Source organism: Aptenodytes patagonicus, chromosome 2 (assembly GCF_965638725.1).
Source record: "Aptenodytes patagonicus chromosome 2, bAptPat1.pri.cur, whole genome shotgun sequence".
NCBI lineage: Eukaryota > Metazoa > Chordata > Aves > Sphenisciformes > Spheniscidae > Aptenodytes > Aptenodytes patagonicus.
The window spans coordinates 141,275,522-141,295,404 of record NC_134950.1 but is presented as its reverse complement, the minus strand read 5'-3'; the positions used below and the strand labels follow the sequence as shown (position 1 = coordinate 141,295,404).

General features: G+C 37.8%; 1 protein-coding gene across 1 annotated transcript in view; it reads right to left on the bottom strand.

Annotated features, from left to right (window-relative positions):
• Window positions 1-19,883, bottom strand: part of THSD7A (thrombospondin type 1 domain containing 7A) — a 305,894-nt gene that overhangs the window by 103,121 nt on the left and 182,890 nt on the right. Inside the window, exons 5-8 of the mRNA XM_076331421.1 lie at window positions 10,909-11,157; window positions 9,152-9,333; window positions 2,751-2,906; window positions 106-309 (exon numbers count right to left, since the gene is read on the bottom strand). Of these exons, the coding sequence (XP_076187536.1) occupies window positions 106-309; window positions 2,751-2,906; window positions 9,152-9,333; window positions 10,909-11,157 (791 nt within the window). The remainder of the gene's footprint in view (window positions 1-105; window positions 310-2,750; window positions 2,907-9,151; window positions 9,334-10,908; window positions 11,158-19,883) is intronic.

The following is a 19,883-nucleotide window of genomic DNA, read 5'->3' as shown; positions in this document are numbered from 1 at the left end:
GTCTTAAGGACTGAGAAAGCTGAGAACAACAAAAACTGCTACCCTTTTGGACTACATTTTAGCATCTTCACTCTAGTCAGTGGACTGTGGGAAAATGCATCTTACCATCACTGTTGACGCAGACGACGACAGGAACCTGCGTACCAGGGCCACATGGCTTCTCATTGTCAGGAATGCACTCCTCCAGCCCCGTGATTCTCCAGTCGTAGCAGGAGGGCTCTTCACACGGGATGGCTTCCAGCAGGTGAGGGCAGTTTCCTGTTCCTCCCGTAGGCTCATTGGTGATGCGCCGTTTCCTTAGTTTAAAGCCTGAAATGCCCATGAAAATACAAATGGCAGAATAACTCAGTTCTGAAATGCAAAGTGAAGAGAATTTTATCTATCCACACCTGAGCGAACAGTTCTGTTTCTCTTCTGTGTAAAAGGTACCACAGACACTCAGTGCAACACTGCATTTTAGATAACTGGGTAGAACAACTCATTAAAGAAGGAAGAGAGGTAAAACTTAACAAGAGCATCAAAAGTTTTGAGCTTATTCAGTAAGCTTTGCCTTAAAACCCCTGTTTATCCTAGTCATACGTATTCCAGGAGGGAGACAGGAGTCATTTCCTGTGCATCACTCTTGCCAGATCCATCTCATCTAACAAATCTTGGTTATTTCTCAGGTATCTTCCAACAGGGATGGATTATCAAGTGAAATCAGCTTAGAAACATTTCCCTCCCCCCAAAAAAAAGAAATTAAGAGACGACTACATTGCCAGAAAAGGCAAGGCAAGGAAATAAACCCAAGAACTCCTATGAACAAATTTTCAGTAATTAACATCACAATATTGCCTTGCAAGCATTTACAAATTTCCTTAAGACTACCCAAGCTCATTTTGGATCAGAGAAACTGATGGGCCTTTATACAGTGTGTCATCTGCCAGGTCAATGTCAGTCTCTAAGAGCAACCCTCTCTCTCCCTTTCAGGTTGGCATGTTGAAAAAGCCAGACTAAATCTATAGTCAGAAGAACCTAACCAAACTGAATGGATTCAGGAAATATTTTCTCATTTAATAATTTTCTATAGTTTCGGATATATCTAATCAGAATATTTTAACTTTGGCAAAGGTTTGTTTCTTTTCGTATCTCTTCACAGCCTCTTTTGTTTTACCTCAATATTCAGGCAGGCTAGTAATACACAGATATTTTTTATGAAATACTACATATAACTCTTTAATTTCTACCAGGACACAAACTAAACAGGACAGAGTTTTCAAACACATGTGCAAGAATTGATTCTTTGTTTGAAGATGTGCCTCTTAATTCAATTATAATAAATATTACTTTAAAAATACATTTCCATGTATCTTTAATTACTTTTTTCTAAGTTGAAGAGGTCAGCCAAATTATGTCCAAATGGTTTAATGAGCCTGCCACGAAGGGCTGATATAATTTCAAAAAAAGAACTCCAGTGTCTACTGCAACAAGGAGGCAAATGATCCACAGTAAAGGGACATTCCTGAAATATGTAGAGAGATTTGCTGCTAAAACTGGGAGTGCCTGTAGAACTTTTACACCATTCTCTCAGAAGAACTGTCAATGTAATTATGACATAAAATATAAGAATTTCCAGATAAGAGGAAAACATTGGCAATTGAGAAAAGATCCCTGCTCATGTGTGCAGGACTAAAGACTTGCATAAAGTACATGCTAATACATTTCCATGAGGCAGGTGTCCAAATCAGTCTCACAAACCTAAACATTACCCCCGAAAAGGTAGCAAACCTTTCAGTGATGGAACAGCAACAGAAATAACAGACTACTTGACAGCCATACTCAGAGGAGACTAAAACCAACAGGCTTACACACCGAACTGCTTTTTGCTTCTTGAATTGATCAAGGTTGGGTCACATTACCGTGAGACAGCATGGTAAAACTTGCATTATTGCTGCCCAGACTGAAGCGTAGCTAGCAGTATACCAGGAAGAAGAAACTAAGCTAATGTGGTAATTACAGTTGCTCCTTCAAGTGGACATATGTGGCTGCCCTTTCTTATGAGTGTTTTCAATCAAGGAACCAGGTCTGTGTTCTCAACTTTTGTCAGATAATCACATCACAGCAATGACTAGGCCAGTTTTTCTCATTTACAGCCAGAAACCTGCAGATGTCTTACACGAGGTCCTTGTCACTGTATTTTTGCTTTCCTATTTTGATGTCAGGTTACTACAATCTGTTCTGCATAGGAATAAACTGTAAAACATGTGAAAATTGAAACCAGCACATATGTCATCAGTAAAACAGTGTCACTTGTCAACAGCGAATGGTCCCAGCTCTTTGCCAGAGCATGCTTTATGGTCTACTGGTGAATTCTTAAGCTATTACTGAACTGTAAATCTTTGAGTGACTTGGACACTATGCACCTCAAAGGCTGCTTCTGCCCTCCTTTCAAGACAGTGCCAGAATTGTGATTTGAACACATATACAAACTGTATCCCTTTCAGTTTGAGAGGAGGGTTTGAAACAGGAACTGACCTCTAATAATACAAATTGACCTTGAGAGCCTAGTAAACAGCCTACATTTTTGCCAGCTTTGGTGGAGCAGTAATGCTAAATACAGTCCTAATTCAATGACCTTTTTTTGATTCTCAGAGACACTGGATATACCCTTCTTGGTACAAAATTTAGTATGCTTGCATAGCCAGAGGTGCTTAGTGATTTAGGAATATGAAATAATCACCACTGAAAGGCTTCGCTGAATTTTTACATACCTTTCTTGGCCTGAGGGTCATCACAGCTTTCATAGGTGCATGGTCCCCAGGCTGACCATGCTGAGGTCTCACACTCTGTAGGACAGGGGATATGGCACAGCTGGGAGGTGCTGGGAAGAGGTCCCATACACAGCCTACGGTCCACTGGCCTCGAGGCTGTCAAAACAAAGTCAACACATTTCTCACGTGTCACTGGTCATGATCCTCAGCTCTAAGTGGACAGAACCATCCTTTGTTCAGAAAGGCTGCTATCTCATCATTTTAATCTGATGAAGTGATGGAAAAATGCCTGTCTTGAAAAAATGAAACAGAAGTCAGTTTACTCTCTGCACGAACAGAGCCAAATCCGATTACATGGATTCAGGAAGACTGCAGATATTGCAGCGTCCTCTCGGACCTAGTCCTTTCATTTAATGGATAGATTATGTTACTACAACAGTTGTTCACATTGCGCTCTGTGTAAATCAATGTCCTGCTGTCTTACTGCGTATGTCTTCACTTAAGGAACTGAACAAAAAGCTGTATATATCCCTTTGCTCCTATATGAAACTATAGCTTCAAAAGCCTGGTTAATTAATATTTAGAAGATTATTTTTAAGCTATAACCTGAAACACAGTTAAAACTATGACAAAATTTTTTTTCTTTTACTCGAAAGATCTTCAAGTGCACACTCAGCAATAAGATTTGTGCAGTAGCAGCTTTAGTTCAAGAAAGGCTTTTAGATACATATATGGTTTGCATATAATATATATATGTAATATATTTAAAATAATTAAAACTCTCCACAAGAAAATCAATTTTTTCATTAAACTACTATTAATCTATAAAGATACATGTGAAGGCAGATTCTTCTGTTCTTTAAGGATCAATAAACCCTAGAACAGGCCAAAATCACCCTGCTCCTTCCATACTTTACTCTTTTGAATTCCCAGGTTATACAAATAATAGGACAACTCTATAAGGTGCCAGAGTAAGGCACTCTAAAACAAAATGTACCATTTCATCACAAGCAAGATTTTAATTCCCTTTCATAATATAGGACTTGACAAAATATTAAACTAAGCAGAGAAGATCTGCTAGAAGGCAAAGTGAAGTCTGCCGTATTCATTCACTTTGGTTGACTGAAGAAACATGCAATTCTTTAACTTGAAACACTCTCATCCTACTCCCTCAGCATTTTTTCACAGGAAAGTTACCTCATTAATTTTCTGCCACCACTACAAATAATCTCTTTTGATGGAAAGAGCTCTCTGATGAAACATATTCTGAAATAAGTTCAGAATATGACAAAATATCCTTCTGAAAGATGAGATCAATAACCAGAGATATAATGTTAAAGTAAACATCAGGTGGTTAAAGTACGGTCTCATTTGTAGATACGTGTGTATCTTTCCATTCCGACTTTCGAAGTAGATGATCTTTCCATTTACAGATAAAGTATTCAATGCTCACTTTTTAAGGTGAAAAGGGAATGAAAAATCATCACCCTATTCTGGTTTCCCATGTTGCCTCCTTTGGCACAGTTCTACACTGTGTGGCTCCACATAATGAAGGCATGAAGATGGCAGATATTCATTCAACATTACTGCCTCCCGCTCACCAGTCTCTTAACACAAAATAATACAAGAACAAATATTCCAACATTTGCATAATGCTATGTTGGAATTAAATTTTATGACAGAACATTGAATTTTACTATAAGTTTGACAGGCGCACCTAATGTGCATGATAATCAACATAATATGCATATCTTGTGTAGAACATGGATATAAATAAACATAACTTGCCTGTAATTAAATTTGTATTGAATAGTTTCTAATAAAAAAAGAAAAACAGTAAGTAATTGCTAACCGTACTTTCTTAACCTTGATTTAATCGGGGAATTGCCCAAGTGAGACAGTTGAAATTAAGGGTCAATTACACCCCTGAGACACAGCCTTGCTTCAGAGAAAGTGTTCTGAGGAATGCCGTGCTTCATCTCCAGCCTGCATCAGCATAAAGAACTTACCATCATACTAGTTCCTGGGACGTTACTCAGAAAAATAACAAAGACCTTTCATCAGGAAGCTTTAAAGAGCAGATTTTCATCTCACAGATGTTTCATATCTCAACCAGATTTTTTTTAAGAGTTTGCCAATAGAAGGTACTACTGTGCTACTGTCGCAATTCATTTGGCTTCAAGCTAAATATGTGATAGTCCTGAAATTCTAAAATATGAGGAATTGTGACTGTGTTTGGCTTTAAAGAGGCTGACTTAAGTAATAGGAATGCTATTTCAATTTTTTGGAGGTATCTGTCCAGTAAGAATTCTAGGTCTTGTCAGCAAACATTGTTAAATAAACTTATCGTGAAAAAACTTACTGAAAATATCTGCCTTTCCCATCACTTATTAGAGTGTAGGGGAAGAAAGAAGTGCTTTGGGGACAGGTAAGTGGTATCAATAAATCTCTCAATATGCCAAAATGTTTTTGAAATGCTGTTCTTCGAACGTAAGTGATGTACAAATTTCTTCTACCAGATCTGTTATATATCACTTTTAAAACAAAAGAATTCAACAGTAGGACAGACAAATTACAGTCCAGATTATTAAAAAAATGTTTTCATCATTGAACACTTGGGGTGTATTTCACCCAGGATTACTCAGAATTCTTTCTTTGAGATATGACAGTAAAATAAGAAAACTTAGCCTTGCCTGGGTATCTTATGAACATCTTGCTCCCATTAATTTAAATGGATTTCTTTCGGCATCAAAAAAGTATAAATGAGCTCAGCTTTTGCTGCTTATTGTTTAGCAAAGACGCTTTGAGAGCAGATGACGCTGGATGCAGAAATTTACAGTTTAAAACCTTGTCTTATTCTCTGTCCTTTCATACTCTCTTGTGGTAGCAATAAAGATTGTTCTTTACTCCTTGGCAGTGATGCTGAATGCTGATTAGACTGTGTGTAATATTACAAGCTCTGTGTGGAATTTGACCAAATTTTAGGCCAAAAATGGAAAGAAAGAGAGATTATCAAAATGAATTCACTTTTCTCCTTCAGTCTAACTAAAAAATTAGACTCAGTTTTGAATGAATTTCAGGTTTGAGGTAGTGACCTAAAAACTGAAATGAGAGTCAATCACCCTGTCCTCAAATAATCTACTATATTAGGAAATTTTAGCTGAATATATTTTATACCCTTGTAAAACACCTCCCCAAATGACTGCATTTTAAAAAGAACTGAAAAGAAAAAACACAGTTCTGTTCTTAAGCATTTTCTACATTTATCGAGGTCTCAACCTCCCCATTCTTCTCCAGGAATCCTCAACAGACTAGTGCTCAGTAACAACCAGGCTGGCAAAGAGAGTGAATTTGTATGCGGCTTCATCAGCATAAGCAGACACAACTTCATATTCCTCCTTCTGGTCATTTGTTACGCTGGTTTCACCGCAAACAACAGAAGAAAATTTCTCCAACTAAAGTGCTCTCACCCAAAAAAAGCAAGAGAAACCCAAGCCCAAAATACATTATAACCAACAATGAAAGAATACATAGTCTTCACCCATTTTCTACAATGCTGAATGCTGTCATCAAAAGACAGCAGATAATTCACGACCTGATCCTCTCAGCAACTGTACAACTCCGTGCATGTAAGCAGTTCCTCTGTGTTTAACAGGGCAACGAGTCTGTGTTTGCAGGTGTGGAATAAATTTATGCCCATAAAGGAACTTTCCTCCCATCCTTATTCTACATTGAGGGTTTTAAAGGTACTTGGAAAAAGATGACACAATCTACCTCATAGGCTTACCATGAGAGAAACTTCATGACTAAAGCAGTTAAATAGGTGAATAGAGATGAAACAATTTAAGTCAGTGGCAAGTAAATGGCAAAATGACAGTGGCCTCCAGGAATCTTGATTGTCAGCTGCCTAATTACTACACCCAATACTCCTTCTTCTTCCTCAAGTCTAAATTTATGAATTCTGATAGGAGATAATACAGACCTGAATGCCGTGAAGGATTCTGGTTCAGCTAAGTATTAAAAGTTCAAATTCTTACTGGAGCCCTAACTCGGTGCTTTAAATCTACAAAAGGGACTGGAAATAGCATCTGTGATGAACACAATGAAGCAATTCCCAGCGCTCAGAATCGAGAGGAAAATCAGTCACTTGCTAAAACGGTTCAGGAGTGGAGCAGGCAACTGTCCTAGCATCCTAGCTGGCTCGTGAACTTCATTAGTTTGAGTTCAAACTCAAACTTGTCACTTTCAAACTGATCTGAAATTTCCTGAGAATGCACAAATGCATTAAACTATTTCAGAGCTATATAAACATGTTAATTATACACAGACAGCCAACGTAGTTCCCCCAAAAGGGACGCTGCCACCTTTGCATGCTTTTGATTGAAAGGCCAGGTGGGAGGCATTAATTTACCTACCTGTTATTTCAAAAGTGATTGATAGCAGAGGTGCAGCACTAGCCTTCGACTTGCTCTGTGACTGACTTTCTGAAATAACAGGGAAATGCCACCATGAGTATATGAGAACGGAGGTCTTCAAAGCAGCCTTACCAAGACAGCATTCACTACAACCAACAGCAAACTACACTGAAATGAAGGCATTTCCCCACAGCTAAAACTGGTAGGTGTCTCCCCCATGTTTTTCCCATCCTCAAATTACTCATAGTTTTCAAATGGTATAGTTTTTAGAGGCACCGATTTGCTTGTTCCTAGGGGGGCCTGGAGAGCAGCTTTTGGCCACACCAAATCCATGACGGGAGGGGAGAGAGAGGGAAGATGAGAGGAGAAGCAGCTCTTCTGAAAATCTGTCCCCTAATATGGAAACACCCCAGAGCTCCTTTTTAAACTAACACCTACTTCACCCCTAGTTTGAGCTCTTGAAAAATTGTTCTCATGTTTATGCATCCAAAGACTAGTTACATTTTAATCAGCTTTCTGGGGCCTGCAGAGATTACCTCCTGATGGGCTCCGCGTGTTCCTGTCACAGTCTGATAAGGGCAGATTTCACACCCACCTAAGCCGGCGAGACTTCACAGCCTACCAAAATCCTAATCGTCATTCTGAACAGTAAGCTGCCACTGATTTTATTGTTACCTCTCCTTAGCTGGGAGGTTTTACTCCTTTACTCTAAGGCAGGGGCATCTAAACTTTGTTCGGCAGAGGTGATTTACTAAAAGCCCTTGGGCAGAAGCTGATTTGCATTAAACGAAGACACTTGAAAGCTTCTTGTTAATAAATACAGATGTGGGGCCCACGGAGCACACAAGTCACACCCTACTGATCCGAGCAGACACGCTGAAATGGATGTTGGCATTAATATTCCCCACAAACTCTACCTCTACAGCAAGTTTGAAAGTACCTTTAACACACAGCAGAAACCTCACTAGCCTGCAGTTTGGTCAGCTCTGGTCTAAATGTACTACACATAACTTGTATAATGATGTTGCTTTTCCTGAAGTATGTGGCTTTATTTATTTATTTTTTAATCATAATGTGTGTTCGTATGAAACAGCTACAGAAGAGGATAAAATTTAATTAACAAGCTAATTTCTTTTAGCTTAATTCACTGATTTCTAAATCTATAGCGTTACATTAGTATGCAGAAGTAGATGTAACATAAAATACTCATGTTGTTCTTAAGTACGTGTATTACCAAAGAAATTAAAGATTTTGTCTCCTAAGCTATTCTCTCTTTTCTTAAGAAGCTGTACAAGCTATAACAGTGACAAGGAATAATCTCTCTTTCAGTTAGGGAAACAAACCCATGAAATTATATTGGCTTGAAGTCCTGATAGCAACTTAAGAACTTGACCAAAGCAAGAAAAGAAGAAGAAAAAGAAAAACCAAAACAATTCCTTGAGAATGACATCTAGTCATATTTTTACATATTTCTATATTGAGCTTACATGCCAGAATTGACATATTCCATCTGCACATCAAACCGCACAGGTTCATCACCCAGCTGAAGGACACAGGAAATTTACAGTGGAGGAAGGAACTGAATCTAGGATTTCTGACTCACCTTCTCATGCTCTTTCTTATTGAGAGATATCCTTTATATAAGATAATATTTTTCGATCATCTCTGTATCATCAACACTGTTTTCACCACAAATCCAAAACATAGCCCCATAGTAGCTACTATGAAGAAAAGTAATTCTATCCCAGCTGAAACCAGCACAAGTAGATATTAAAAATAGTAATTTGTAGCTAGGAACCGATATTTGCAGCACAGAGAATGAAATCTCTGCTACTGCAATTAAGTGTTTTCGTCTGAACTAGAAAATAACAGTAACCTGCAAGGTAAGAAGGTGCTCATGACAGAAGACAATGGCTGTCAAGGAGCTCTGGAATGCTGAAGTGCTCTGATTTCACATTAACTCAATTGCAAGTGAACCAAATTTACCTTCTTTTTCCTTGAGGGTATTTAAATAAGAGAGGAGATTTTCATTAGCTTGCACGCAGTACATTTCCCGGGTTTGAACGCCACCGCCGCACAGCGCCGTCTGATTTCCTCGCCTCTTGTCCTGTTGGCTAAGGAGGGGATCTACACGGCATTCTGTCCACTCTGTGGTCCGCCAACCGTACCTGGATCAGATTTGATTAATTGGTTCTTTAGAAATCATTAAGCCATTTTACACAGCATTAAGTTATACAAGCTGAAGCACCTTAATAGCTTTATTCATTTTCTAAAAGGTCTGAGCCCCACAATTTCTTGTACACAGAGATGCATTGAGTCTGATATTTTATGTGGGTGGAAACTTCTCCTCTATTATTTCACTTTTGAAATCACTACTTTTTAGGAGATCTTTTCTGTTCAATTCCTGAAACATACTGCACATAAATATTTTATTGGAGGGAAGAAAACTTGATATACAGAGACATATTGTCTATGTTCAGATAAGCTAACTTTCAAGATTGTGACTCTCGGCATTTGTTCAGAGCTAGACAATTTATATGAACCAAAGCCAAAATATCAAAGAAATGTGCACGCTGAGAAACATAAGAGCCAGAAAAGTAGAGGGGAAAAAACCACAACAACCCAACCCCCCAAAAACAAACCCAAAAGCCTCTTTTTCATCTTTGATAAGAGAGACAGAAGTTTCTCCTGAATATCAAGGTAAAACTATAAATGTATTTTTTTATTATTACTTCAGAGAAACCTTTCAGTAAGTTCCTTTTTCACTGTCAAGAGGAAGATGGCTCTGCAGTACTGAAGCATCCCTGCTGGGTACTGATGAATGATGAGAAGCTGTGAGCTTTCTAATCAGTGAATGCACAGGAAAGACGATCTGTGACTCCCAGTTAAAACCACAATCAGGATTACGAACTGCAAGAAATGCCACAGAATTCTCTACCCAACAAGTACTTTAAGGCTAAATCAAGTGAACTGCTACCTAATGTGGCTGGAGATGGGGAAAGATGACATTTCAACTCTTAAATGAAAAATATGTACCGCAGTCAAAGATGCTTAACATCAAATGACATTTCCCCAGACCCTCTTCTCAGTCTGATAAAGAAAAAGCACAGTTGGGACTTTAATATTAATCTCGATTAGTTGATAAAGATTACAGCAGTCTCTTGAATCGTAAAGTGCTTGCTGTCATTTCTCCTAAACTTTAAACAGGGTTAGTTTATTTACTGTCACTGTTAGCCTCTCCCACTTTCCACTTGGGGCCCAGTCCTGCCTTTGTTGTGCTGAATACGAGTCTCACTAAAAACATCTGGTTGCTAAACAGATGTTTATCACCTCTTTCTTATGTTCAGCATTTTGTCTGCAAACAGACAAGTACTTCAGAAAATAATGATTCTGTTAGAAACGTTATTTAGGGAAAAGATCACTGACAAATTAATACAATTAATTTATTATGGTCTTGACTGAGCCTGCATACGTACAAACGTTCTCTTTTAAAAGTTAACACTAACAAAAAAATATGTATGTGTTATTTTTCCTGTATTTAGAGGATGAGGTAATTTCACTATAATAGCAGCTATTTACAGACTTCAGACTTTTAAAGAGCACTGAATAAGCAAAGGATAAAAAATAAAATCAAACCAATCATTTCTTTAATAACGATTTGGTTGATATTCCATCACCAGCCCTGTCCGCTTAATTGAAATTCCTCATTTTAGTATAGGGAGAACTGAAATGAACCAACTTACGTAATGCACGGTGCCACACCGTCTCCTTGAGAAACACACTGCTCTGTTTCTTCTAATTGCGGGCATTCACTTTCACTGCCGATAGGGAGCTGTTTAATGGTCCGTGATCTTGTACGATTCCCTTTAGGGGTTGTCATGTCAAAGCAGGTTTTGGAGCAGGGGGTCCATTCTGACCACTCTGACACCTGGCACTCCTTCGTGATCACACAGGACTGGAACGTAATGGGCAACTTGTCTTGTTTGCAGAAGCTGTAATAAGAGAGCATCACAATTTTCAGCACACATATTCACAGTCAGTCATGAACTCCTACAGAAAAACGATGTCCATTGCAACATGCAAAGTCAGTAAATATTTGTAAAGCTGTTAAGTTCCAGTCCACATATATTTGATCCCAAAAAGTCAGGCAAAAGGCCTTTTGGTTAAAGTGACTCAAACCAGATACATAAGATTTGCTATAGTTAGAAATGACCACTATTGCCATATCTGTGATCAAAATTAAAATATAAATCTTCATACATATATAGAAGTACAAAAGAGGAAATAATTTTTCATTGCTTATCTGTTATTTTTAGGTGTACTCAATTCTTTTTCTTGGAATGAAAAGAAAGTGAAGGATCAATAACAGAGATGGCTATACAATATTTTTGAAGAGAACCAAGTGCTCAGTGTCGTACTCTCCTCATTTCCAGACTACAAATTGTTTAAAAACACAATGTCAAATATATTGAATACTTGGTCACTAATAATTTGCTTTGTTAACGGCTGGTATATTGCCACAGTGATGCCTCATGGTCTAAAATGGGAACAATCCCTCCCCTTAAAAGAGAGCCTTCTCTGGTACAGTGAATCCATAGCCTTAATTTCCTGTTCCTTGTGAAGGCCGTCATTTAATTTCCATTCTCCATCCGATTGCTTCATTCACATATTATATAGGTTGTCAGCAAGATTTTCTCCCTCTAAATGCCTCTGTGCTTTTAAATGTTATATTATAACTAGAAACTAACATTTCTACTTTAAAGCTTGATTCACAATAGGAAAATGAGCAACAGAGAAGCTAAACTACAATTAAAGTGATCATAACTAACTCCTTAATTACAATTACGACATAAATATATTTATCATGTCTGTTTTGGAATAAAATTCTGGCTTCTGAAGTAGTTAAACAGGCAGGAAAAAGATTTATTGGCACTGCAGATGGCACAATGAAACGCTCTGTTCAGTACCAGTCCTATAAACAACACAACAAAGGCCCGGTTTTTTTCCTTTTAATAGAATACAAAATAATACAGAATAATGAACATTTACAACGCTTCTGTTGCTATACAAAATTTTGCCCTACCCATATATCCAACACTGTGTTGAACTGCTATTAAAATTTTGTAATACTAGAACTAGGGATACTCGATGAGACTAATAGGAGATTTAAAAACACGATAAATGAAAGTACTTCTATACACAAGAGGTAGAGCAATTCTATGTATTGCTAACAGAAGATCCTGGCTGTGGAGACAGACAGTGGCAGCAGGTTCAGAAAGAGGTTGGACAAATTTGTGGGCAATAGATCTATATATGGATACTAAAATGACTAGGCAGTGATATACTAGCCACCATCCCTAATACACTGACTTTGATACTGGAGAAATACAAAGGGAATGGACTGCAAAAGGCAGCCAGGCCTCATACGCTTGGTCTTTAAATAGCATCTCCCTTTACCACTGCAGGAGACACTGCTGGGCTTGACAGACCATAGGGGATTACTCAGTAGGGGATTTCTTATGTTCTTATTATGTGAAAGGTGGTGGTGGCGGGGAAACCCTAGCACATGACAGACAACATTTGTTCTGCTTAAGGAGAGAAACTACACCCTGTTTGGGGTGAAAGACACTCAAAGCTTTTGAGAAAATTGTTCTTTAATAATGGACTTTTTTCATCTTCATGTAGCCCCATCTGGCATAGGACTACAGTAACGTCAAATGCAATATAGCAGTTTCTGTACCTTTGACAAAACGTATAGACTCATTTATCCCACAAAGACACACATTTTAATGACTGGAGAAAAGATCTATTCCTTATGGATTCTAACATGGGCAGTATTTGCAAATCCTTCTGGAGAACAGATGACATATCATCACCTCCCAAGTTCCTTTCCAATATGACTCCTTTGAGAGCAGACAAAATCAACCTCTTCGCTCATATTGTGACTGGGGCTGAGTTTAATTATAGACACATATTGCCAGGGAACATGCACAAAATTGCCACCACAAAGTAGCTTTGGTGCGGAGTGAAGAGATCAATTAATGATGTGTAATACTCCATGGGCTTTGCATCTGCTTCAAAGCTTATTTCGGAGAAGTGTTACATGAGAAAGACTAATATTCATTCTCAGAAGCTGTTTTACTAAATAAATAAATAAATCGTTCTTCACGGAAGCTACCTTCAATCTGCCTGGATCCCCTAACTGTCAGGAACCCTAAAGGCGTCCCTGGCTGTGACTGGCTGCGATTTCTACACAGCTTCACGCAGAGATTGTTTCCTTCCCTGATAAGGGAAACCTCCACCGCAACACAAAGGGCTCAGCTCAAGTTCTTTAAGATTGATGCATAGGAGAAATGAGACCTTGAGCTGCAATCGAGCTCAAAACTAATGCATTTAGCAGTTTTTAAAAAATAATATTCTGAGCTAGTTAAATTCAAAAGGAATAATTATCACAGATTTTCTGAACAAAGTGGAAAAAATTGACAAAATTGAGCCAGTGTACTCAGAAAAAAAATGTTTTCCCATAACCATAATTGAAAAAAACACTAACAGAAAGTTGTCAATCAACTCCACTTAAAAATTAAGGCCAGCCCTGCAAACTAACGATATTTATTAATTTTTAAAGGATATAGTCACTTCCTGAAAGATTACTATACCTACCAGACACTTTTCAGATTCCAAGTGCTACTAGATCATTCAGAGAGAATTCAACATAGGCATTACTGCAACTTTAGATAACAAATTTTCATTTCACAGATCCATAAACTGTAATTGCTATATACGCAAAAAGACCTCCTGAAGTTTCTCGCTTTTCAGTACCCCTGTAATCTTGAATACCATGATGCTGAAGTCCCTCTGTGGATCATGATGCAAAATGTTTTTAAAAATTTAGACCTAGATTTGTTCACAGGACTCAACTGAAGAGTTATTTGGTCAGTGGCATAGATTCAGCAGGCTAGTACCTTCCACTTCATGCTTTTTGTTTTTTTATTAAAAGCTGTTGCTGATATAGCTTATATAATTAGAATGGGCATTTTATCTTGTTTGTTATTTTTTCCATATGTGGGTAGGAAGAGGACCCAAACAGAATTGCACCATGTTACTAACCCCCTTGTTTGTTTATGATCCTTGACAGAAGTAAAGCAATAGAGTTAAAGCATGCCTCACTTCAAATATTTACTTATAAAATTAGTAATTTTTAAATGAAATATAAACCAATTAAGTTCTTAAGTTCTTGTAACCAGAACATAAATATTACTAGGGAGACAAACAAGAGGCAAAGTGAGTTATCCATTTATTGTCTTGCTTGCTTATTAAAACCATGCACCACTTGCAGTGTTACGTAAATACTGACAAGTAACTGATATTGTTGTCAGTCACCAGCAAACAATCTCTTTACTGTTATACATACTGTCATGTTATTTTTGTGAGAGGGCAGAGACAGTTACAATTAGCAAAAGAAGTGTTAGACAAGCAAATCAGCTGCTGTTTCTTCCTTTAACACTTGGTTTTCTTTGAACAAGTTAGAGAAACTGTGAGAGCTAATTGCAAATGGCCATTATCAAGAGTTTTCCTTCATGTTGCAGGCAGCAGCAGATGTGTTGCACTCTAGATCAAGCAGGGACTGGGGAAGCATCACATTTAAACCCTCAGTATCACAAATCTCTCTAAACAAGACCCAGTTAAAACTCTTTAGTTAAGTAAATGATTATGGAAGTGCTTCAATCTCTTTGAAGGTAATAGAATAGCTTCCAGAGCAGATTACAAATCCTTTCCCTCCCTACCACCTTTCCCTGTCCCAAGTGCATGTATACCTATTACCTGCAACTAAACTAATCTACACTTAATTTCATGTTGCATCTCTACATATTCCCCTTTCCCAGGAAATTTGGGAACAATGAATTTGATGTTCCAAAGTCCCCTCTCATTTTTCAAAGATCTTTTTTTCTTCCCCCCCTTTTTTTTTTTACTCTTGACACCTTTAAAATATTTGCAAAAGATTTTCAAACTTCATCTTACCAAGAGAAACAGATGTTTCCCATACCTTTCAGTGCAGATGACTATATACAGACATTCATAATTAAACTTACTAATACTCTATTGTATAAAAATGCTAACTCTGAAAGATACATGTGCCATTTAAAAAGTTCAGCATATGTAATACATTAGCTGAGAAGGTTGATCACATTTCCTTTAAATGTCTGATCCAAGAAACTGCATACATTAATTCTTAATCGAAACCTGGGAATGTCTTTGTTACACAAAATAGTGTCTTCTGGGTTTGGTACCTAATGTTACAGATTTGATCTCCACAAATAATTTAAAGCAAGGCTTAATTTCACGTAAATCGCTCTGCGCATTCTGATGGATTTATGCGTCTGATTTAGTTACCCAAACCTGGATGAATCTTCCCACAGAAGAAAAAGCAAATGGGCAGATAACAGATCAGAAGATAAAAAAAGACAGTTAACATTCATTTCACGGTACCACCGAAAACACTAGAAGTTCTGCATCAAACATCTCCATGCTCTGTGCACTTTCAGTAACTTCTAAGCATAAACTGTATGCAAAGTTAGCTGTTCAAAAAGCACAGGGAGTGCACAAGTCCTCACTATCAATCCTACAGTTCTGTCCAGATAATTGCCTGGGAAGCTCAAAGAAAAGCACGAGTTGCATTAAAATGCTGTTATAAGTCAACAGAGCAGATGGATACAAGAAGAGGTAGCACAGGGATAACACGTAAAGTCTGCAGGAACTTGCTTTCAATCCAGTGAATACATTCAAATGACAGTGTCCTAAGTGTCTGTCTTTTGGCAGGGAAGAGGGCATTATACAATTTGAAGTAAGGCTGGGGTTTGAGAAAGTACCATTTCAGACAATAGATAGATAATAGTGGGGAACTGAAGCTTAAGGTATATAAGCACATAGATGACATAGTGGAAAGAGAAGGCAATCCCAAGCAAAACAAAACATCACAGGGGATGAATGAGCCCTATTGCTATTATGCCAACATCAAACCTATTCCTGACCTCAAAGACTTAGATTAGACAAATGAACTAAAGAAAAAGGCAGTGCTGGTTCAAAGGGCAAAATACAGAACATAATTGCTGCTCAGCCTCTTTTGGAGATGTGGTCAGGAATTTGTGTCTACTCACGTTCCGTAGCCTCATTTTTGCTCTTACAGCAATAAATAAAAACTAAATATCGCTTTGGATAGGAAGGCTTCCTCTGGGGATTTCAAAGTAATTTATGGGATAATTAAGGCTACAGACACATAGAGAATGAAGCTTGAGGCATAAGCCTGGAGCAAATTGCACCATAGTACCTGTGTATGAATGAGCAAGCTGTGTAGTTGAAAGCAGTGTCTTCATTGGAAGATAAGCTTTTAAATGTGTGATAAAATTAGATTAGTCAAGTAGTAAAACAATTCTTTCTGAGGTATCCTAAATTTCTATCAGAGAGTGAATCACGCTTTTACAATTTTTAAAAATCAGGACAAGTTGATTTTATATGCCAATGACCTGTTTTAGTGTCTGTAATCTCAGTCTCAAAATTTATCTGTTAAGTTGTGTAGAAAAGTCATGGAAGACACCATTGGAATTTCCTCCTCTATAAGCTCAACTAGGAAAAAATTCTTTTTTTTTTCTTTTTATTTTTTTCCAATGGATAAAGCCATGCATACTGCATGCATAAAGCCAAATGCATGGTAATGCATGACCATAGGAGTGATCTCTAAATTTATGCAGAATGAATAGGGAAAATAAATAGGCTTTAAGCAAGGCAGCAGGACTCATTTTACTCCATGAGCTATACATAATTTACTTGTAGAACTAAGAGATTTTCTACTTTTGCTGGTGTTTCCGCCATACCATATTGAACTGATAGCTAGAAAGAAAAGTTAATGAGAAAAGATGAACAGCAGCATGAGAATGGCCGAGTGGTTCTAACTAAAAATCCATGCAGTCTGATACCTGCCTTGGCAGTAGCAAATGGAGCGCAAAAATGGAAAGACAGCAAGTATTCAGTCACACTTTCCCAACATACCCTCCAGTTTTCCAGCAAACTGTGGCTGAAAGACTTCCTGAACACAAGTTTTGTCTTTGCACTGAAGAACCCTTTATAGAGTTTTCCTCCATAAATTAGTGTAAATGATTTCTGAACCCAGATAAGATTTTGGCATCTACATCATCTTGGAAACAATGAGTTACACACCTTTTTTATTCCCTGATAGCTGTAGATAGCTATTTTTGCTTTAAAATTGCTCTGTTAATTTCATTTTCTGGCTTCAGGCTTTACATAACTATACTTTATTCACTTTCTCTGTAGCATTTGCGAGCTTAGAGACTTCTATAAGCTCTCTCCTCAACTGTCTCTTTGTTAGGTCCAAGAGTTCTCTTTCACTTAGTCTCATTTTATTTGAACACCATTATATCCTGCAATTACAGATCCTTTCTACTGCATGTGCAACTTTGAGATGTAAAACTGGCCTGGATTTGAGGGCTGTTCAAGATTCATGCTGAGGACACTCCCAAAATATCTGCACATTACTATATCTGGACAATCTATAAGTTGATGGAAATATGAGTCCACATAACCAACTCATTAAGGAGGCATCATTCTGAAGATCAGTTTGGTGCTTTTCCCAATACAGCTGCTCTTCATGTTCAAATGTAACAGAGCTCCAATGTGAGGTTTGTAATCTAAATCTAAACTTGTACAGTGGAGAATGTCCTTTATAATAAATTCAATTAATTCACCCAGTGCTGATATTTAACAGGAAACACTATTTACTGGTTTTATCTATAATGTAAAGAAATAGAGCCCAATTGACAAGGTTAATGCAAGCCAAATAGTCTCTCCAATAATTTTTGTTTCCACTATTTTGCCATATTTTCTCTATTCCTTCACCGTTCTCGACATTCAGCTTTGGTTTTCTTTAATGAAATTTTCACAGCCATTATTCCTTATTTTCATTCACTGTATACATTCTCTTGGAATCCTGATATATTTACTTTTTCTTTAGCTGATTTCCCTTTTGACTATGTACAGAAACTTCCATTGTTCCAAAATGAATAACATGGCTACGGTTCAGGAGGGAGACTGTGCCAACATAAACTTTTGGCACTCATGGGAAACAAAAGCCATGGGTTAGAGCTGGATTGAAAAGGACTTAAGTGGAATTTTACCTATAAATTGAAAACTGTGATCTTTCAAGCCTGGATCAGTATTTGATGTGGTAGTGGATTATGTCCACAGGCTCTTTGCTCCTGTGGCTCTAAAGTTCCCTGTAGGTGCACCTACAGGTCTGCCCAGGCTGCTCCAGTCCTGGCATGGCCAACCTACCCTTAACCCTAGTATGGAAAGCAGACGCTCCCATATCTTACCATCCTCACGAAAGCTCAGCACAGCAGGCATTATTAAGTGACACTCAACAGACATTTACGTTGTCAGACACCATGCAAAAAACCTAGGAAGAAATGGCGTTCTTCCTCCCCTTGCCTCTCTCATACTATATAGTATCACAGGGATTAAATATCACATGCCCTCCATGATCAGGAAGGGCTGTGGGGTCAGAACCCACCCTGTCTGCTGAGTAGTTCAACCCCGGTACCTCTGCGGAAGGAACTTTATCATTCTTTTTGAAGAAGGCTACTCCATTTTCAGCAAGAAATACAAGCTCTGCTTGTATTCCAAAGCAAAATCCCAACAACATAATATAATTGCAATTTGAACACCCAAGATTGAATGAATGAATTAAAAACTTGAGAGGAGTGAAGAAGATGTAATCAAAAACTAGGCTAACTGCCTGGAAGAAACCCATACTAAGCATGATATGAGGAGGTTCAGCAGTTCAGCAGAAAAAGGGAGCTGCTTCTGAAGGTTTCAGATCAAAGCACAATCAACATGCTAAAGAAATCCAGAATCCTTTAACAGGTTTTTAAGTGGCTTCATCTAAATACTAAGGAAGAAAAGCAAACACTATCTGGCAGATAAAAGAAAACACAGTGGGCTCCCTTAAAGCAGAATAATTTAACCATTTCCTGACCTTGAATGTCCTGTGTGCCATCAAGCATCTCCCCACAACCAGCTGTATCATCAGGAACCATGAGAGTCTCTCTTGAATTCTTGTTGATCTCATGAGACATTACATCATTGAACACCATTAGCAAAATGGTTTTCAATCTTTCCCACTGGCCACAAGATGAAAACTATTGACATACAAACCCATTTGACCAAACAAACTTGTCTGCAGAAAGACTTGGAACAGTGACAAATTGCTTAGAGAACACCAAAACTAGATGTTAGTTTAGCACTTGAAAACCAGAATTACACACACAAACACAAATACACAGAAGCAGGCTTGTAAAGGCTGCATTTTTGACTGAAGGGCAAACTAAAGCTAGAGAAAGCTTTTGGAAAAGAATCAGAAAGTAAATTTGTGATTGAAAAAAAAATAACAACTAAAAACCCCACCAAAAAAACCCCACTAAGCTGGACAAACAGTGTCCTTGCAAGACATCCTACAGCCATGAATGAACATTGATCCAACTCCCAAAGAATCCTTAAAACAATAAAGACATTAAAGCAGGATTTGAATACAAGCATAATTTACTTTTCTCAGTAGAGAGAATCTAAGTAGATTGCTTGAAGTTTGCTTAAATCTTAGTAGATTGCTAAAAGAAATGAGAGACTGTAAGGAGCTGTATTGGGTTTGCAT